The sequence below is a fragment of the Urocampus carinirostris genome, chromosome 7 (assembly GCF_059441175.1).
Source record: "Urocampus carinirostris isolate Australia breed hairy pipefish chromosome 7, RoL_Ucar_1.0, whole genome shotgun sequence".
Lineage (NCBI taxonomy): Eukaryota > Metazoa > Chordata > Actinopteri > Syngnathiformes > Syngnathidae > Urocampus > Urocampus carinirostris.
Window position 1 is genome coordinate 29,164,623 of NC_142355.1, and position 21,230 is coordinate 29,185,852.

Sequence of the window (21,230 nt, forward strand, 5' to 3'; positions counted from 1 at the left end):
CTGCCCCCTCAGAGTACCTGACCATCGGGCTGTCGTCGGTCAAGAGGAAGCGAGGGAACTACCTACTGGAGACCATTAAGTCTATCTTTGACCAATCCAGCTACGAGGAGCTGAAGGAGATCGTGGTGGTGGTTCACCTGGCCGACTTCGATTCGCTGTGGTGTGAAAACTTTCTACGAGAAATCGTACGCAAGTTCTCACACCACCTCATCGCCGGCCGCCTGCTGGTGATCCAAGCCCCCGAGAGGTACTACCCGAACCTGGACGGCCTGAAGCGCAACTACGATGACCCCGAGGACCGAGTACGCTTCCGCTCCAAGCAGAACGTGGACTACGCTTTTCTACTTAACTTCTGCGCCAACCTCTCCGACTTCTACGTCATGTTGGAGGACGATGTGCGCTGCTCTCGGAACTTCCTGACAGCCTTGAAGAAGGTGGTGGCCTCCCGGGACGGTTCTTACTGGGTGACGCTAGAGTTCTCAAAGTTGGGTTATATTGGGAAGCTCTACCACGCATGGGATCTGCCGCGCCTGGCGCGGTTCCTGCTCATGTTCTACCAGGAGATGCCGTGCGATTGGCTTCTCATCCATTTTCGTGGCCTTCTGGCCCAAAAGGACTCTATCCGCTTTAAACCTTCGCTTTTCCAGCACATGGGCTACTACTCCTCATACAAGGGCGCTGAGAACAAACTGAAAGATGATGACTTCGAAGAGGACGCCCTGGACATTCCTGACAATCCGCCAGCCCGCTTCTACACCAACATTGCTGTTTTTGAGAGTTACGACGCCGCTAAAGCTTACAGCGCCGTGGACGAGTACTTCTGGGGCAAGCCTCCGTCAACCGGGGACTTCTTCGTGGTGGTCTTCAACAAGTCAGCCAAGATCAGCAGGATCCGAGTCGCCACCGGTTCCGAGGACAGACGGGGTGACATCCTCCACCACGGCGCTTTGGAAGTCGGGAAGAGACGTGGGGAGGGGAAGCAGGATGGCCAGTGCGCCTCTTACATCACATTAGGGGAGTTCCGAGCCGGCGCCGTGGAGGTCCGGGATGTCGACCGCAAGATTGGTTTTGATGTGGACTGTCTGCGCATCGTGGTGACGGCCAATCAGAAGGACTGGCTCATTATTAGGACCATCAGCCTGTGGACCGCACATCCTGGTAGTCTGAATACCAAGTGACCAATCCAATATCAAAATATGTCTATTTTCCTGTGTGTATTATTTTTCAACAATTTTATCTGCTGGATAAATGTGAAACAAGGTTCCGAATTCAGCCTTTCTACTTGTTTTTTTTAATAAAAGAAATTGATTTTAATATAGCTTTTCCAACTGTTTTCATAATGAGGTTCGTGTCTGGTGAGGCACAGTCAAGAAAGCAATATATAAATTGTAGCATAGAAAAAAACATTTATTGTCTTACCTTAAAAAGACAGTGTGTATTATTTGACCACTAGATGTCGCTACATAGTGCAGTGCAACCGGAAAACGAGTGCTAAAAAATCACAAGAAAAACAACGGAGACTCCGAGTGACCAAAATTCACCATTTTACTTCTCATCTTTGACAGTCTTGAGGTTTCTGTGTACCCGTAGCAGCAAGATGATGAACAATTATATCAGCTCCCTTAGGGTGAGGCTCGTGTTATGTAAAATAATTTACTAGTGTTCTGAAAAATGCACTTTTGTATGATCGTTAATGTACTTTTAATTATTATTCAAAACCATTTTTTTTCAATGAATTATGTTTTTTTACCACTAGGTGGCACTAAATAATAGACACTGTACCTTTAACTTATGAATTAAGTCTACGAGCTGTTCCTAATGAATAAAAGCATTAATAGATACGTACCCCTCCATTATCGAAAAAAAATACTGTATGACTGGATCTGCAGTTAGCTTGCGAATAGTATCAATAATGTTTGGGGACAAAGTGTGCACCAAACCAGAATCCTTGATCTCACTTTCGCCCTCTACCAGGAGGCAAGAGAATTGCGTGCCTTACTCAGCATCTGCAGAGGCTCAGCACAGTAACACGTTGCATACTAATTGTTTTAATAATATGTGAAAATTCAGCGATTTGGAAATAGACAATCAAAAAATGTGAAGTTAAATGAGAAGGATTTTTAACATTGAATAAATACAACCATTTAACACAATTGTAAATGTATATTTCTATGACGCCTGTATGTCACTGATTTCTAACTAGCGTTTCTCTTTTTCCATGTTGTTTTCTCCTGTAAGCACATTTTCATTTTCTATGCTGATCAATTTGAATTAAATTTCCATTATTTTGATTTTTACTTGCCCTTGAATTTTGCAGCATGTGCTTCACTATTCATCCAACATTCTCTCTGTCTTTTATTTTGTTTCTGCTCCTGATGTATTAATTCTCTATTGTTTTTTTTTTACCATTGTGTTGCAAACCTCCATCCCTACATCAAGAAAATCAGCAGTTCTGATATGCTTGTTGCGCCCATCCATCCACCATTATCTGCACCGCTTATCCTCAGTAGGGTCCCGGGAATGCTGGAGCCCATCCCAGCTATTTTCGGGCAGTGGGAAAGGGACACCCACAACTGGTTGCCGCCCAGTCGCAGGGCACACAGCGACAGACAACTCACTTGCTCAGTCACACTTAGGGACAATTTGAACCGGCCATTTTTTGGGAATGTGGGAGGAAACTAGAGTCCCCGGAGTAAACCTACGTAAGCACGGGGAGAATGTGCAAACTCCAGACAGGAAGGTTTGATCCCATGACCACAGAACTGGCACTTGTTACACCCATTTTAACAAAATAATTAATGTAGAATATTGTGTGAAGATAATGTGTGTCCAGCTTCATTACCTCTTCATTAGGATGAGATTTTTTTCAACTTAGTGGCTATTGTGCAAATGCAATGCTGAAAAGGCCCCTTCGAAGAATTTGATACATAACAGCTTTATGGCGTTGCAGGGCTTGTCTCGTCGGGTATTCTACTTGAGCGAGGTTGTTGGGGTTGCGATTTGTTGAAAAAGCGCCAGGGAGCCACTAGCAAGTGCCAAATAACAGTGACTGCATGAAGCTCCTGAGTCAAGTCAAGTCATTTTTATTTGTATAGCCCTAAATCACGAAGAGTCTCAAAGGGCTTCACAGATTATTACACAGACTATTTTTCAGCCGACGAGAAGAGTAGGTTATTCATATGCTATGGAGTAGAAGTGAGTTTTAAGTTTAGATTTAAACATTTCCACTGAGGTTGCAGATCGGATCCCAGGGGGAAGAGCATTCCACAGCACCGGTGCCCAGATGGAGAACGCTCTCGAACCAGCAGAACACTTCTTTGCTCTTGGGATCACCAGAAGACCGGCACTCTCAGATCGTAGGCTTCGGACCGGGACGTAGGGGCAAATCAGATCTGAAGGATAAGACTGTAATAAAAACCTCATCATCCAGTCCAGCGTGAATGTGGATCTTTGGTGGGACAAGTACACCGCGGTTACATTGGTGCCGTGACCCGTGACTTCTATCAAACTCTCCGAACCGAGGACTGTCCTACCTGCCACATCAGCTCACAGTATTTGAAATTTTGGTTACATGAACGTTATCATTAAGCTCATTACCATGCAGTGTCACAGTGATGCAGATAGCTAAGTGTGCTATACAGTGACGTGTTACGCAGGCTGCTGATTAATTTTGTGATTTTGACTTATTTACATCTTTGAAACGTGTTTAATCAGAGCACGAGTGACATTTCAGAGGGTACACGGAAGCGAATGTTTGGCGATTTTGATGGTATTTATTGGGGGTGCCTTGTCACCAAACTTGGCTAAAGACACTCCTGGATGCCTAAAGTACTACTGAGTACATTTTTTACGAAAATGTGCTTCACCGTTTTGGAGCCTATAAGCCACATACGAATGCATTAGGATTTATATAATAGTCCAGATTATATATTAGTTTTTTGAAGGCTAATATTGATCTTGGGTTTGCTTCATTCATGCTTTTTTACTATCAATGCTCTTATCGTCTTTGTTAATGCCCAAATTGCAACGATTAAATATATTTTCCTAGAGGTACTATTACTTCGAGAACATGTTTCTTCATATGCATTCATATTATGCAATTTAAAAAAAACATTTGCACTTGGTTCTGCGATGCAAGAAATTAGAATGATCCAAGTTGTAGATCAATACCCATTCCCCTAAATAACTTGGGAATTTTACACCCGTAATCAAGTTTATTTGATTTGTTTTTGTAAACTGAAACTTCCAACGCCAATCGTCATGAAAGAAAATAATTCGATATAGCATTGACTCGATCCTGATTGGATGACACATGCAGCGACAGAGAAAGCGACCAATTGGGTGGCACACGCAAGGTTTTAGTTCAAATTCCATTCCTCCACCGATTACTGGAACGTTACCCCGTCAAACAAGAGGTTGATCCTTTTTTTGAATAAATTTTGAATTCATTTAAATAAACTAAAATGTCTTATAGTCGCTACGCAAAAACATATTACGTGTTTACATGGTCTCTATCCTGGCTGAACGAGACAGGAAACGACCAATCAGGCGGAACAAAGCGCTCGATGACGTTTACTTTGACGTCATCAACATGCGACAGATTGATATCAACAAACAAATAAAGCTTGCTTGCTTTTGTAAACTTTACTCAATGACTATCGAGGGGGGCGATATTTGGGTAAGCTTTTCTTATTTCTACAGCCACGAAAATTAACGCGTGTTTTTCAGAAACGTTCTTGCTTCCCTGGCGAGGTAAAAAACAACGCTTTCGTTTTCTGCGCGAGCCATGTTGTTTCATGTGACCCCTCGCAACCAGACAAATTGTGTTTATGAAACTCTTTCAAGGACAACTTACGTATGCTAGCCAATTTCAGAAAAAAATTCTGCAAGTCATATTTGTATTACCTCTTTTACCATAGAGTCTCAAAGAGTTGCACAGGGCCACCCTTTCGGTACATTCGCCGCCCCTTGATCTTAAAATCTACACGAGAAATACTACAAAAAAAAACCCCATCATTTTCCTCATGATCAACAATGAGAAGGGGCCTCCCATAAAGGTAAGCCCCTTTGCAGAATGACCAGGATGAAATTGATTTTGAGTGGGCACTAGTAGACACAACTTAATCATCTTCCCCCAGCATAAATATTTGTACATTTTAAATAATAATGCATCGAAATGGAGAATTTTAGGCCAAACTCAAGAAGCTATGATGAACGCGTGCCCTTGGAAACGATAGAATCACATATATATATATACCGGAGCCATATCCCCCTAGTGCACAGGTGTCAAACTGGCGGCCCGCGGGCCAGATCAGGCCCGCTAAGCGATTGAATCCGGCCCGCGAGACAACACTCAGAGAAGCACAAGATAAAAACAAGCTGCAGGTTGAAATATGTCAACTTGATGTTGCTAAAGAATGGTGCTTCTCACAAAGACACTGCACTTGTACTTATTTATCTCTCTCTGTCTCCCTCTCTCTTTCCACTCCTTTTTTTTCCCACTCTCTGTCTCTTTCACTCTGTGTCTCTCTTTTTCTCTTCCTTTGTTGCTCTTTGTCTCTTTCTCTCTGTGTCTTTTTAACTTATTTTGCTCTAATTTCCTTTTTTTCCTTTTCTCTCTTTTCTCTTTCTCTCTTCCTACCCTTTGCGCTTTCTTTTCTCTTTTCTCTCCTTCTGTCTTTCTATTTCTTTTAGATTTCTTTCTTCCTCTCCCTTTCTTTCCCCCTCTCTCATGACTTCTCTTTTTATCTCTTTTGTTTCTCAGGCTCTCCCCCTCTCTCCCTTTCTTTGTCCCCCCTCTTTCTCTTATTTCTTTATCTCTCTTTTTCTTTCTCTTTAATCTACTGGTCCGGCCCCCAACAGAATGTTTGTTCTATCGTGTGGCCCCCGAGTTAAAATGAGTTTGACACCCCTGCCCTAGTGGGAGGCGGCTAGTGTCAAAAACACGTTCACATTTTTGACTCTTTCTGGGAGATTGATACAGAGGAGGGGATTCCCAGCCCCCTCGCTCAACCCAACTGCTGTGTTGTAACATCTCGTTGGGAGTCATTAGGTGAATTACGGAAGAGTGTGCGCTTTAACACAGCGGGGATAAGCTGATCGACCAAGATTATTCTGAGATTATTGCATAGCACAAATGGCATTTGCGATAGGGCTGCACGATTTTGGGGACATTTTTCAGACCAATATTGCAATTTCAATGTGATTTTTGTTGTCAATGAAAAGTGCATTTTCTGGGCTAGTTTTGTTATTTGTAAGTGCCGGTACTTAAAGCCCCAGTGAGTAATAGTTGACCATTAGATGGCACTGTTGTCTAAAGCCACTCCAGCAGCTCCCGTGTTATTTTCGATTGTTCTCGATTGTTCTCAGCTCAGGGATGCTGCTGGAAATGTGAATTTCCCTTCGGGGATGAACAAAGTATCTATCTATCTATCTATCTATCTATCATTCCTAAGACTTAAAAAGTGGTCGGCGGCGCCCTCTGTTGGCTGCGGCTGCATCGGCTCGCTACAACGGGTCAGGTGCAATCGACATTTCGTTCTGTGTACATTGTTACACAGAATGACAATACAAGGAAATTATTATTATTATTATCTATCTATCTATCTAATGCAAATGAAGAACCAGTGTCACAGCAGCAACAAGACAACGGACAAACATGGCGGCGACCTAAGTGGGGATTCCACTATGTAAAAGAAATACAAATTTCTCAACCTATGATTTTTTTTTTAATAAAAATTAACATTGGTCTTATAGGTTGTGTATTTTGGTCTTTTTACCAAAATAAAGTTTTTTTTGTACCACTAAGAGGCACTAAATGCTACGCACCGGCCATTTAATCATAACGATATACTCTAACCTTAAGAAAACAGCACCCTCTTTGCTACTGTTGTGGTGGGCGGGTCTGTGTAGCGTGCTGCTTTCAAACTTTGCCTTGCCTTTGTTGGCTAGTGCCGTTAAAACTTACCTCTGATGTATCGACATTTCGTTCTGTATACACGTGTACAAGAATGACAATAAAGTATATCTGAATCTGATTAGCTGGTGCTGTTTAAACCCAAACTGTGATAATTTTGGTTGGCCAAACACTTCATCCATCAAATAACAAAGGGGAAAAACACAAACATGAAAGTGTAAAGCCTTGAAAAACCGCAGTGTCTTGCAATTACACAATCACACTACGCCACATCGCAATATCAATTAGATTTGGGTTGAATGTGCAGTCCTAATTTGTGTTATAATCATGTATATAACGAGAAATCTAAGAGTTATTTTGATTAACTTCTCATTTATACATGTTTGAATATATTACTATTTTTTTAATAACACAACGTGTAAAACTCCGGCAGGACCAGTTAAACCCTTGCGGCCTGCCAGGATCTTATATATGGGAAACACTCAATGCTCACGGTCATAAGTTGGACTTTTTAGTCTCTCTTATTCCATATTTGATGTATGCAACCCTGATCCCTTTCTTTCCGTCTCTGGCAGATTTGAATGCCTGCGCTGCGTTCCGATTGGCGCCCCCTGTTGCCGCCTCTGTGATGGGCCAGCAGATCTCAGGACAGGCGGCGCGTATCCCTGAGAAGTTGCTCAAACATGTCGGCCTGGTACGGGACAGCGGTTATCTTACCTATGAAGAGTTTTTGGCCAGAGTAGCCGAGCTCAATGACTTGTGAGTATATTTTTATCCTATTATTTTTTTCCCCCAAAATTCTGAAACTTCATAGAATTATGTTAAAATGTCGTTTATTTTAATTTAGTCTGCGTTTTCCTACCTGCTATCTTGTCGTAACCTCCTCCCCGTCGTCTTTCAACTGTGACGGTGACACAAAGAACATGCTGGGAGACCACATGTACACTGAGTTGCCAGGCATATTTGAAGCGACAGTTTGTTTACGTTCGGGAAACTCTGAGACCGGCGAATAGCAGCACGTACTGTAGTGCTATCCGCATCTGGAGGCAATGTTTGTATCTAGATTCTAATTTTTCCCTTCTGGAACTCGTGAGCTGAAACTTTCGTATGAAAAGACATGCGTAAGTAGAGGTACCACTGTACATGTTTTTCCCTTCTTAATTATGCACTTTTTGGCTGGTGCGACTTACACACCGTAGAGACTTATAGTTAGGAAAATACAGTACATAAAATTGGGCCATTTTCTGAGAAACACTGCAATAGAGTCTGAATTACCCACAGCTCATCACTAACCAATGACAGAGTACATCTTGGTCAATGGCAGCGCCCATGTTGATTTAAACCATTTCCCGCCATTTTCAGGACCGCGAAGCTGGCGGCCGGACAACGCAAGCACCTTCTGTTCGAGGTGCAGCCGGGCTCGGACTCCAGCGCTTTGTGGAAGGTGGCGGTGAGGGTGGTCTGCACCAAGATCAACAAGGAGGACGGCGTGGTGGAGGCCACGCGCATCATGAACCTCTACCAGTTCATTCAACTCTACCGTGACATGACCAGCCAGGCCTGTCAGGCCGCCGGCGTGCTGGCGGCGGAGGAAGACGGCGCCACTGCCACCGTGGAGGCGGCCTATGCGCCTCCGATGCCTCTCAGTCCTGACGCCTGTCAGGCCAGCATGTGGATGGGGAGGTCGGTAGGAAAGTAAACCAGAATTTGTTCTTTTAACCCTTTAAAAATGTGATGCCATAAAGAGTTTCAATTTCATGTTACGATTGTTTTAAAAGGGAAAGTATGTACTATTCATTGTTGGTACACCCTTTTCATGACCAAGTTCAAGCACTTCAAGGACTTTCAAAGCCAATTTTCCAATGTTCCCCGTACCATTCAAAGAAAAAATCCATTGCAGATCAAAAGAACAGGGCCTAAACCTTAATTCAAAACCCTAACTAGCCCCAACCTTATTTCGTTGTCTTAAAATGTTAACTTGTAGCCCAAACCCCAGCTCCTATCCCTGGTCCTACACCTAACTCGAGTCCTCACACTTTTTCAAACTGTAACCCTAGCTCTAAACCTATTTTGGAACACTGCATTCGGTATAGAACCCTAATGTGGAGCTGAAACCCTAGTACCTAAACTACACGTAACTCGTAAACCTAGCCCCAATCCTATTTCAAAGCCCTATAAATTGAGTTGAATACCCTAATAAGGAGGCTAAACCTTAAATTCTAACCCTAGCACCAATCCCATTTTGGAACCATACAATACGTTTAAACTCCTTATTTGGAGACCAAACCCTTTCTCCTAACCTTAGCCAAACACCTAACAGAAGAAACATGGCAACCATTTCAAGCGTTAACAAGCACTTCTCCTAAAATGTAAGCACTTTTCAAACTTTGAAAACACTATTAAAATTCAAGGATTTTAAGCACTCCTACGAATTCTGTTTATTTGACCATCAGAAGTGGCTGCATGGTGTAGTGCAACCGAAAACAATTGCTAACAAGCACAATGGAGATGACAAACTACAGAGCCTCACGGTAACCCTAAAAATGGACAACTACCGTATTTTCCTGATTTTGGACTGGGGGGAATTTATTCAATAAAATAATAATAACACCAAAAACATTCGTGTCATCTTGAAAGGCAATTGACTTGACTATCATTCTGAGAAGAAAAAAATACTGCAGGAATACTTAAAAGTACTCCTACAGTACTACTATAATAGAAAAATACAACTACAGAAATATTACAACAAAAAAATACTGCAGAAATACAACTTTGGAAATTCTATAGACATACTACGAAATACTACTATGGAAATACTTCAAAAATCCTTCTGAAGAAATACTGGAAAACTACCACGACAGAACTACTTTACTACAAAAATACAACTACAATAATACTACAAAAATACTACAGATATACTAAAGAATTTCCATTATGGATATATAGAAAATACTAAAATAAAATAATACTACAAAAATACTACTATGGTAATATTACTAAAAATACTACTGCTGAAAAACTACAAAAATACTATATATACACGACAACATTTCCATTATTGCTAAAACACAAAATACAACAGAAATACACAAATACTACAAAAAATACTATCGTGGTAATATTACAGAACATACTAGTGCAGAAAAGCTACAAAAATACAACAAAAATCAGACTGCGGAAATACTACAAAAATACAATTATAGTACCAGGGTAATAGAAATTTAGTGTTAAAACAGGGACCTTATTATACTATTTTATATATAGATATATATGTATATGTATATATATATTATACTTAAACTTTACTTTGATTGTGAGCGTTTCGAAACCAATTTGATGAAACTAATCTATTTAAAAACACAGAAATAACAAATAAATATAACATGTAGATGTCTGCTTCTACAGATATTTACGAATAAAAAAATGAAAATAATTGGATAGGTCTCCTGGATCGCCCGCTTTGGCAAATCTTTTAACCCCATGCGGCCCCTAACCCCAAATAGATGCCCACCCCTGCGCTATAGACTACAGGCAACATCTAGCGTTCAAATATCCCACACTGTGTTTTGGGGTGGTGCAACGACGACTGTCACAATGTGGTCTCCCTTAGGGTGAAGGAGTTGACGGACGAGGAGGAATGCTGCATCTGCATGGACGGGAAGGCCGACCTCATCCTGCCGTGCACGCACAGTTTTTGCCAGCGCTGCATCGACAAATGGTGAGCTCACGTCCGGAGATAGCCGTCGCTAGGGCTGAGCACTTTTGGACAAAACCCAATTGCTGTTTTTTAGACCGGTCTTGCAATTTGGATTGATTGATTGGCATTTGTATCATTTTCCACCGGTCACCCTGTACAAAGGTTACCATTCATTTAAGATCAACAGCTCTGATAGACCATTGACATAACAGAAGGAAAAAAAAGGGCAGACGGGAAAAAGACTGAGCTTATCTTGGTCCTGTCCCCTCGACAACCCAAAAAACCTCACATTGTTATAGTCATGTTATCAGATTTTTATACCAAGGCATTTATGTAACGTAAATCACACAGGAGAAATATGATATTCGTAAAATCTAGATTACGTTCAGTACAATATGTCAATTTCATGTTCACCCCTCCATTCTTATTGTTTTCGAATTAATTTATTTTATTTCTGCGAGAAGAGCCAAAAGTCGATCTTGATCCGATGCAACCGGTCTAGCCGGTCTGTCAGTCAGTAGTTCCATTTTGACATTGTCATAGAACTTGTCGTGGAGGTCAGTTTCTCCAAGGATGGCATCACGGCGTTGAAGTGAGACCTCCGTTGCGCCAATCTGATCTCTGATTAGTCGGTCAGACATTTTCCCCAGCCTTGATCAAAAACTCCATATGTTTCTCAGACGAGAATAAAGAACAAGTTTCACTTCAACGTCTTCAATGTCCGGTTGTGTTTAACACGATGATTTCCAATTATTCCAGGAATCTTGTTACGTGCCCTTTTGGCAAGATCTTTCATCACTTTCAGCTCTCCTAGTGGAATAGATACTATCAATTCCACTGATTGCCCAACTAAGAAATTCCATTTTGGCAGCGCTGACTTGTCGTGGGAGCAGTGAGGTGTCATGCAAACTTTGAAAGTCTGTGGGTGCATTTTTTTTGCTCTCTGTGGAACGCTCAGCGCAGATGTAACACAACAGTTGCCTTGGTCTGGGTTCACCAATAACTTCTTGTGTTTGTTTGGTCAGCTTTAACCTTGATAAAGTACACTCAGTAGCAGGCCTATTTATGTTTTTGTGAGTATTTAATCATAGTAACATTTTTTTAATCTAAAGGAGACATCTCTCTCTTCCTGGTGCCTTGTTCGGGTTGCTGTCTGCTAACTAGGACCGCACGATTTTGGAAAAATACCTACTTGGGATTTTTCAGACCTGTATTGCAATTTCGATGTGATTTTCAATTTGACAAGAAAAGTGCTTGTTTTGTTTTCGGGGAGAACTTCGACATAGCGACGTGCAAACTTACCTCGAGATGATGTCCTGAGAGACCGAGAGTATACGACAAGTAACTAAATAACTATGGAGCTACAAAAAAACAGAATTGCAGTTGAACAATTAGTCTTTATTGTCATTATACAAAAGTACAAGGAAATTGGAGGGCTATTCTTTTGAGTGTAAGAAAACGATTTAGAGAGAGGCTGGCTAGCTACACGCTAGCGTCGGGTAACAGTGACTTCTGCAAGGTCTTTGTGATGATTAAAATAAGAGTCACAAATGTAGTTGTTTTCACAAGGTGTAGCTCCAAGTCGTCCGTTAATGGGTAATGGATCTGGCGTTGGTGACTAGCCACATTTGGCAGTGGTGGCTTAAGAGTTGTTAGCCTAGGGCTTCTCCTTTTAGAGAAAGAAAATGATTTAGAGAGCGTCCGGCAAGCTGCAGGCTAGTATCGGGGTAACCGCAACTTCAGCCAGGTCTACGCTTTCATTAAAACACATGGGTCATGAATGTAGTGGTTTCCTATGAGTTGTAGCACCAGATGATCCTTTTCATGGGTAATGGATCTGGTGTTGGGGACTAGACAGGCTCGGCATTGGTGGCTTGTAAGAGTTGTTAGCTTAGCCGTAGCAGTAGGCCGAATGGTAGCCTCGCTATTGCTTTCTCTCCCGACGTCGCCTCAGTCGCTTTTCGGACCCGATAACAATCCACGGAGCACCTGCTGGTGATCACTATTTCTTTTTGATTGAATTTTATTTATTTATTTTATGTAACAAACCGCTAAAGCTACTAACTGTCGCGTTTGTTTTGCTGCCCAGTTAGGCTTTTTGATTGACAGCATACACCAGCCTTTCCCAGTCGCGCACACAGACTGTCACGCCCACCCAACACACGCTTGCCTCTGGTTGGCCGGCACCGTTAAAGCCCAAACTGACAATTCCGGTTGGCCAAACATTCCATCACATGGAACTATAAATCTTTGATAAAAACGGCTGATTCCCGCGATTACGCAATTGCAATATCGAATAATATTGGGTAAATCGTGCTGGCAAATAGTAATAGATTTCTTGCCCTTGCAGGAGCCGCAACTGCCCCATGTGCCGCCTGCAGGTTACGGGCGCCAACGAGTCCTGGGTTATGTCCGACTTCCCAACCCAAAACGACATGGCGGGTTACATCCTAAACCTGGCCGACGAGGCCGGGCACCCGCATCGGCCGTGACGCGGCAAGTAAACTTCGCCAAACCGCAAAAAAAACCTCAATGGACATTCTGCGACAAATTGAGGTGCATTGTTGGGAGATCATGTGAAGACAGAACCTCCTAGGTGGAACACAATCTGGTATATCGCAAATTCAGTTTTCTGAAGGAATGTAGTCCGTTTCTAGTGCCATAGAATTATCTACGGAAGTCCAAGAGCCAAAAATGGAATAAAGATTTATGTACCGTATTTTCAGCATGTATAAGGCACACCGGATTATAAGCGCACTTGAAGACCACTTGATATGTTTCTCAAAGACAAAACAGTTACTGTATGCAGTATCATTTCATAGTATCTATCCACCATATTTTCTGGTATATAAGGGGGTTCTAAAGCTCAAATTCTGACCAATTTGAGTTTTTACATGCGAAAATACGGTCATAGGACTCTTCATTTTTAAAATAAGGTGTATTGATTGAAATTCTAAATTCATAGTATTAGTAAATATTTTAAAATCATGATACCCTCTTCAAAAAATGAAAAGCTATATATATTACTGAGTTACCTGCTATTTAGCAGAATGTTGTTGGTTTTTTTAAATTTCATAATGTCATTTTCATTTATTGCATTTTGGCACTCACGAGCTTCCATACAAATGTTCTGTTGCTGTGAAAAAGTTGCTATTATGGACCCTTTTCTTAATGATGAGTTTCAAATTCTCCATTGTAGAATATATGAGGTTTGGCTGGGTTGAAATGTAGCCATTAAGCTAACAAGTGTACTGTATTACGGAAATACTCCTGACGATACTTCCTGGTTATGTCATCCAAAACAATTAGCTTGCTGCTATTGGAAGGATATCTATTAGAACCCCCGTTAGCATCGGAAAGTTGAATTTACTTTCCTGATTAAGTTCACAATTTCTTAGAAAACAAATTTCTCTCCTAACTATATTTATAAATGTAGTGTAATCCCTTGCTACTTCGCACTTTGTACTTCCTGGCCTCTCTGGTTGAAAAATATTCGGCGATCCATTATCCCTGATCACATTTTTCTGCGAGAAGCGGCAAGCAGAACACAATTTTGTCACGGCTTGCGACTCAACTTCACTCGTGCGTCCGAGATCCGTTATTTCCGGTTGTATATTGCTGCGAACTGAGGCACTTTTGTCGGGCCTGGCGCCTTTTTACCATCACTGTATTTTTAAAAAAACGAACCGCACTTGTGCAGCCGCGATCCTTTATCACAGATTTCATATTCCTGTGAGTGGAAGCCGAAAGAAGACACTTTTGTTACAAGGCATGCTGTTCTGGCCTGACGAAAATGAAATGTACTGGTGTGGTCAAAATCAATTATCCCTGGTTGACTATTGCTGAGAGCAGCGGGCTGGCGGAATGCCTCTTTTAGGGAGGGTTTGAGCCGTTGTAACGTGCCGGTGTGGCTGTCTAAAATGAACTGCACTGTTTTGGCCACAATCCATTATCCCCTGTTGACTATTATGGAGAATGGGGGATGAAAGAGAGATCTGTGGCATGTGTGGCATTTATTTCCCGTTTTTGCCACCTAAAATGAACAGCATCTGTGTGGCCGTGATCCATTATCCCCGGTCGACTACTACTGCAAGCGGGGACCGTCAGAGTGCATTTTTAAAAAAGCAGGTGGGGAACTTTGTGAAATTTCACATAACGTATGGAGTTCTGGTCCCCATTAATCGGGATGAACGAGGGATTGTGGTGGACCTCTCTTTGTAGTTTTTGAGGCAGTTTTTTCCCTTCCGAATTTTGGTTTGATGGGAAATATTGCAGAGTTCCACTTTGGAGGTTTTTCTTTGTTAGAAGTGAAATAATGCCATTTGCAACACAATTTTTATACGCACGGATTGCACCTTGAATTCCTTCTGTATCGAGCCGGGGTCAAAGGGCATCTTTAGCTGTACTGACTGAAATGCAGGGGCCCTAACAGGGACATAGTGTGGTCACACTTTTTTTCTGTGAATTCCCTTTTATGTTTTTTTTTTTTGAGGTGGGGGGCCTTTGTATTAAAATAAATTGAGTTGCAAGCTTACCCACGTAAGGAATTGAACACTTAAATCAAAGTTCAGGCTCCAGCATGATACCGGTTTTGAACGAAGCTTACGAGAAGGAAACTCATTATATTCATAATTCATTTCATTGTTTTCTAAGCCAGCATGTTTGTATTTGTGTCCGTGACAATTTAGCATAATTCATGACACATACTGCTTATTTTCAAGTTTCTTTTTTTTACAATTACTCTAAACTTTAAGTACTGTATTTTCTTTTGGATTTTACTTTATTGTCTGATAAATTTCTAGTACACAGATGAAAAAAAAATTCAATATTGTGATTGATGAACTGACAGCTCTTTAATAGATTAGCATTGTGTATTCTGATGAATATCCAGAGTCTATTTATGACATTAATTTTTTGTGAATTTATTGATTGGTTAATTTTTGATAAATATTGTACCGATACAATACCTGCTTAACTATAAGCTGACCTTCCTGTACTCGATTTTACACTTAAACAAATAATATTGTATATGTCAATATTTATTTCACAATAAACCTTTTATTTCATTAGCTAATTGCAATGTTTTTTTTTTCTTATTGTCACGTTTAACTCTAATTGTAATGCATTGATTGGCCCTAAGGTGGCAACCTAACACTAAGGAGGGGATGGTTAATTTAGTGGTCATTTCACGAACACTGTTATTACAAAATTATTACGGTTATTACCCCCATTTTCAATCTAAATTTAGGGCAGGTTTTTCCTATATTTTCCTAAATATGCTTTAATTTTTCACATTTAGTTGGTTTTATTGTTTTTTTGTGGCTTATGTAATCATTTAAATATCATATATTTTCTAGGGAAATATTTACAGAAAGCTTGAATGCATAAGAAACTGATAACAGCGTTTTTATATACATGATCGAATTTTACTATAATTCTAAATAAATCTTTTAGAAACACCCCTTTCAATTACCGTATTTTAACGGCTATAAGGCGCACCCCCCAAAAATATTTTTTTTGTCATATATTTCCATACATAAGGCGCAGCGGACTATAAGGTGCTACAGTGGGAACGTCAACAAAACAGTGAGATGGTTCAGTCAATCTTATTAACCCCTTAACATTCCGACGGCTCGCAAAGAAGCAAATATGATGTCACCGATCACTCAAATGAGTCATTCTACATATAATTAGGAAGGTTCAACTCTTGGGATTCAAGAAATGGTTTCTATTTTCTTTTTCACTGGCAACTATGTGGACAGCTAAGTAAGAATTTCATTGTGCCGGGAATTTTGGTTCTTTACTGTGCATATGACAATAAACATTTTAAATTGAATTGAAAATAAAATCAGACTCATCACAGAAACACCAAGATCAGTCAGAAACAAAATACTGGGAAAATATAAAGCCAGGGTAGCTCACCAACGTCGTCTTGCAGCCGTCACATTCGATAATAATACGCAACCATGCTCCTCTTACATCCATGAGTGTAGTAAATCCAACCGTGTCAAATATTGACACACTCAAAGACGCTATGATGCCGACAAGTGAAAGAAAAAATTCAGCTGAGAAGCATCTGCATTGATAGACGTTGCTTGATGCTAGCTGTCTGTTCAGCCCTATAATTCCTGTTTACAAATACAAACTAGTAAATAATGTTTTCTCCATGCCGTAGAGCAACCGAACGTGTGATTCACATTCATCCTTTTCGGCCAATTGTAGGTTTTGTTTTTCTCCGCTTTAGCCTATGCGAGCCTGTAAATGCTAATAAGGACCCGCCTACTTTACCTCCGAATAACTTTTGCCAATAGTGACTGATTCAAATGATGATTGACACATTGGTTAGGAAAAGAAACACCGGTATATATATCCCAGCATACACCGCAGACTACTTCACCTACGGGGGAAAATCTAGTCGGCTTGCGTTAGTTGTGAGACCTTGCGACTCAATATCGATCCATCTATAAGGCGCACTGTATTATAAGCCGCATGGACAGCTTTTGAAAAAAATAAAGGCTTTTAGGTGCGCCTTATAGTCGTGGAAATACGGTATAAGTTATATCCTTGTGCCCCTTTTCAAGCAAGACGTTTCTATGTCGACTGAGCCTTTATTACGCTATTTTAAAAAACTAGTAATGATATAGTCATAACAACATAAGGCCTGTATATCATGTATGTATATCAAACTGGAATCCTTAAACATTAATCCGTTTCAATAGTACTATTTGGGGAGGATTGCTTCAACTTTATGCGTTTTTCCTTGTTATTAATGAAAGTCGTTTATTTCAAACCTATCGCTAACTCTTTCAAGTGTGTTATTTATTTAAATGGATCCATTTTGGAAAAGTTATAGAAACATGTTTGTCAAAAAAAATGTTGGTACATTTGTAAACTTGATGTGTTGAACATGCAAAATGTGCTCAGATTTCTGTTACAAAAAAGGGAAAATCTCAGAAAGTACAACCCACGTTAACATTAACAATGGTGGTGTGTCTTGGGGAGTACAGCCTGGTGGCACCCATCGCTCTCTAGGCCAATATATGAAAATATAAAATGTAAAAATATTGAAAGAAATTCATTCTACCAGTGGAACTGCAGCATCGGCTTTCACGGCATCCACCAAAAAACTGAGTTCGTTGCGCAGCGTCTCGTGGCGATACGCCATGCGGATTTGCGCCACGTTGGTGCGTCTGATGTCGTTGCCCTCAGGGCCGTCTTGAAGGTAGTTGGAGCCCAGGAAGTGTTTCTTCTCCTGGTGGTAAAAAAAAAAAAAATGGAGGGCCAACCAACATTTGTTAGACGGGTCACAAACTTGGTGCCCACTGACACGACATAGAACCCTGAGAACACCAGAGTAGTCATTAGCTAATAAGTTCCAGAATCCTGGCATCCCAGGTAAAAATATCAAAATTTTGTATTTATATTTAATGTTAATAATAACATCATATATGGTCAGTAAATGCGTGTAGTAGATCAAATAATATTATAAATCGTCATGTTCTTAGAAGACTATTGCTTTAATTGTCCTGATCGTAGAGTGGTTTGCACATTGTTCCTTATCAATGCATGGCCTTCTGTGATAATCGCAGGCTTTGTTTCCATAGTTATCATGTTTTTGCTTCTCCCTTTAGCACCACTGCAAGTCTTGGGACCAGAGGCGATTTTAGGTTCTGAGCAACCAGATCAGCGACTGGCAAACTACAACCCGCCAAACAAAAATTGTCCAAATATAATGAAGACATTATATAATAGTAAATACAGTAATAGTAAATACAGTACTAGTAAATACAGTACTAGTAATGCAAAGTATTTGTCAGTGCCAACCATTGTCCATTTGTGTGTCTGCAACAAACATACTACAACATTACTAAAAAACTAAATGTCAAATCTTGTGCTTAAAAACAGGGTTTAACATATTATTTTGTCTTCATTGTGATTAGAAAGAAAACTACAGAAATACTACAAAATACTAGTACAGTAATACTATGATACAAAAATACTATCGCAGAAATATTAAAAACACCGACAGTTACACTATAAATACAAAAACAATAATACAACGGAAATACTACAAAATACTTCTACAGGAACATTATGACAGAGATACTACAATTAACAACTAAAATAATAAGGCAGATATACGACAAATATTCTACTATAAAATAAAACAACATACTACTGTAAAAGTAATACAAAATACTACAAAATAAAAGTACAGTAATACTATAAAATACTACAGAAATGCTTTAATTATCTGATTGCAGAAATACTACGAAAAAATACCACAAAAATACAAATCAAGTAATACAGGAAAAATACCACAGATATACTACAAGGATTCTATTTCGGAAATACTACAAATATAAAACTACAGTAATATTACAGCAATACTACAAAACCATGACTACAAAAATTCTGCTATGGAAAATACTACAAAAATACTACTCTAGAAATACTACGATGTGGTGCTAGGAATGAAATAGACGTAACTATTTTAAGCAGTGGAGTATTTCCGATGCTGTGTTATTCACATTTCCGTTTTGTTTACCTGTTTTAGCGTTTTTTTTTTATCATATTTTAGCCTATTCTGTCTTTTATGAAGGATAATAGTTTAAAATATAGTATAATTTTTGGGGGGGGATCTTGGGTTGAATTTGGTCACCCCCCAAAAATGGACTAGTTCTGGCATGCTTGGGACCCATAAGTAAAAAATACAATGTTGTCTTGCACAAACTCGCTAATTATTTTCATTCTGTTCCTAATCACAGAAAGAGGCATTCTGGGAGGGATATTAGCCAAAAGCAAATAGGCATCCTCATAATACCGTTGCGGAACCAATAGCAGAGCAGCAACTAATATGACATCGACCAATAGCTAACGGGCAAATTAGAGACAACTCGCATACACATACACAGGTAAATAAATTTGTGTAACAGACGCTGCCCTTCTTATGAAAATTATCGTTCGTAAGTTGAATTTGTTTGCAAGTTGCTCCAGTGCTACATTTTGTATGTTTAAGGTTTATATAAGCAACCTGTATTGTTTTGTACTAAAAAAATAAACATTTCATAAAATAATATGCTGAATAAGATAGTTTAACTTACTTTTTGGAAGATGCGCTTCAACAGTTAAGCAACTTCCTCCTCCGTGGAAGAAAGTGGCCTAAAAAAAGCGATCCAACCATTTTCTCAACCGCATCAAGCTTTCTTATTCCTCTTTTATTTCAAATGAAACAGCACGCCTCTTCTTTACATCATCCATATTGAATGGATGCACAAGATATTAAACAATAAAAATGTCAACGTTCTTAGCGTGCTGGAGATGCAGTATACTATACTATATACAATACTATTAAATTATCTATCTATACTGAGTATAGTATGTTTACACGCGATCTAGGAAGGGGAAACCAGATTTCTTATTCGGGGTGGATGCTGGGTGACCTCTCACAGCGCCACACGCCGTTAGCGGCGGAAAGAAGCACTACGGTACTGTCCTCTATTTGGAAAAGGTGCACATAATACAAAATCTAACTCACAGCAATGTCCGGATATTTTTCGACATCCTGTAAAAAATGATCGTACGTCGAATGGTCGTAAGTAGGGGAGCGTCTGTAGATGTCACCTGGTGGGTACAATGCCATAACAAGGAGGCGAAGAAACATCTTATTCAGCATGGTAACCTGAAAACCTAGTGGTCTACCATATAGCCCTTTTGAGAATGCCACCCATGTCTGGATCCCCACTCCAAACTCAGTCCACATTAAAAGTCACCTGGTGAGACAGGCCACTTTGCAGCACGCTATTCCTGGCGATCTCGCACAAGTCGCACGTGCTGAGTTTCCAGAGCTGAGCCGCGATGGCGTACTCCTCCATCAAGGCTTCCTGGGAGGGATTTCAACTGGTTTTCAACGATACCTGCGTCATACTCTCCGTTTTACATCCGGCCAGTTCAGACCTTTGTGTAGTGGAACTGCATGGGGTCGTCGGTGGACAGCGAGACGCAGAGGCCCTTCTGGAGAAACTCCCGCAGAGGGTTTTTGGAGTACTGCAAGAACAGACTGTTGTTGCTCAGCGGCGACATGGCGATGGGGACTTGGGCCAGGTAGTACAGGTACTGCAGCACTGGACTCTGGTGGATAAGAGATCAGAATGTAAGGAAAAGATTGTCACAATCAAGGAGTCCGAGTAGGGGGTGAATGAGGTGACGACCTTTTTTGTGGTTATATAAGTCCTGCGGGTGATGGTTCAAGATTTACTCTAGAGCAGGGGTCACCAATGTCGTGCCCGCGGCCACCGGGTAGCCATTGAAGAACAACTGTGTAGCCCGCAGACTGGTTCTTAAAATAGCTCTCTAGTGGTGGGTTTTTGAGTTTTAGGAAATTAGATCTTTGACTGGGATGATGTGGCTCTGTTGAGGGTACAGAACTGGACAGCCTGACAACTGAAGCTGAGAGACGGGCACTGAACAAGCTGGGGTCATGGACAATTCATCACATCCACTACACAGCATCATCTCCAAACAGAAGAGCAGCCTCAGCGACAGACTGCTGTGACAGTCTTGTTCCACGGACAGACTGAGGAGATCATTTCTTCAACATGCCATGATGCTCTTTAA

General features: G+C 40.6%; 3 protein-coding genes across 10 annotated transcripts in view; 2 read left to right on the forward strand and 1 right to left on the reverse strand.

Annotated features, from left to right (window-relative positions):
- The window catches only part of LOC148362889 (alpha-1,3-mannosyl-glycoprotein 4-beta-N-acetylglucosaminyltransferase C-like), a 40,181-nt gene extending 37,938 nt beyond the window's left edge, over positions 1-2,243 (forward strand). For all 4 annotated transcript variants that reach the window (XM_088339346.1, XM_088339347.1, XM_088339348.1 and 1 more), the window contains one exon: positions 13-2,243. In XM_088339346.1, coding sequence (XP_088195472.1) covers positions 13-1,178 — 1,166 coding nt within the window. In that variant the 3' untranslated portion in view covers positions 1,179-2,243. The remainder of the gene's footprint in view (positions 1-12) is intronic.
- A 2,305-nt stretch (positions 2,244-4,548) lies between these two features.
- Positions 4,549-15,682, forward strand: rnf141 (ring finger protein 141). Of its 2 annotated transcripts, none has more exons than XM_088340479.1 (5): positions 4,549-4,678; positions 7,492-7,675; positions 8,279-8,599; positions 10,527-10,634; positions 12,964-15,682. In XM_088340479.1, exons 2-5 carry the CDS (start codon positions 7,545-7,547, stop codon positions 13,103-13,105), a joined length of 702 nt encoding a protein of 233 aa, XP_088196605.1. In that variant the 5' UTR covers positions 4,549-4,678; positions 7,492-7,544; the 3' UTR covers positions 13,106-15,682. The 2 variants fall into 2 exon arrangements, with proteins under 2 accessions (XP_088196605.1, XP_088196606.1); XM_088340480.1 differs by lacking the exon at positions 4,549-4,678 and adding an exon at positions 4,694-5,057.
- Positions 11,991-21,230, reverse strand: part of ampd3b (adenosine monophosphate deaminase 3b) — a 33,403-nt gene continuing 24,163 nt past the window's right edge. For 2 of the 4 annotated variants that reach the window (XM_088340477.1, XM_088340474.1), the window contains 4 exons: positions 20,571-20,744; positions 20,387-20,497; positions 17,698-17,865; positions 11,991-12,282 (listed from right to left, as the gene is read on the reverse strand). In XM_088340477.1, coding sequence (XP_088196603.1) covers positions 12,271-12,282; positions 17,698-17,865; positions 20,387-20,497; positions 20,571-20,744 — 465 coding nt within the window. In that variant the 3' untranslated portion in view covers positions 11,991-12,270. Of the gene's footprint in view, positions 16,646-17,603; positions 17,866-20,386; positions 20,498-20,570; positions 20,745-21,230 lie in introns of those variants that run through there. The other 2 variants (XM_088340476.1, XM_088340475.1) reach the window with 2 other exon arrangements.

Excerpts from the sequence above, each read along its gene's own strand:
- rnf141 (XM_088340479.1), top strand. The coding sequence starts at position 7,545 with ATGGGCCAGCAGATCTCAGGACAGGCGGCGCGTATCCCTGAGAAGTTG. Across the intron at positions 8,600-10,526 it reads GCCAGCATGTGGATGGGGAG|GGTGAAGGAGTTGACGGACG; the intron begins GTCGGTAGGAAA and ends GGTCTCCCTTAG. Across the intron at positions 10,635-12,963 it reads CAGCGCTGCATCGACAAATG|GAGCCGCAACTGCCCCATGT; the intron begins GTGAGCTCACGT and ends TTGCCCTTGCAG.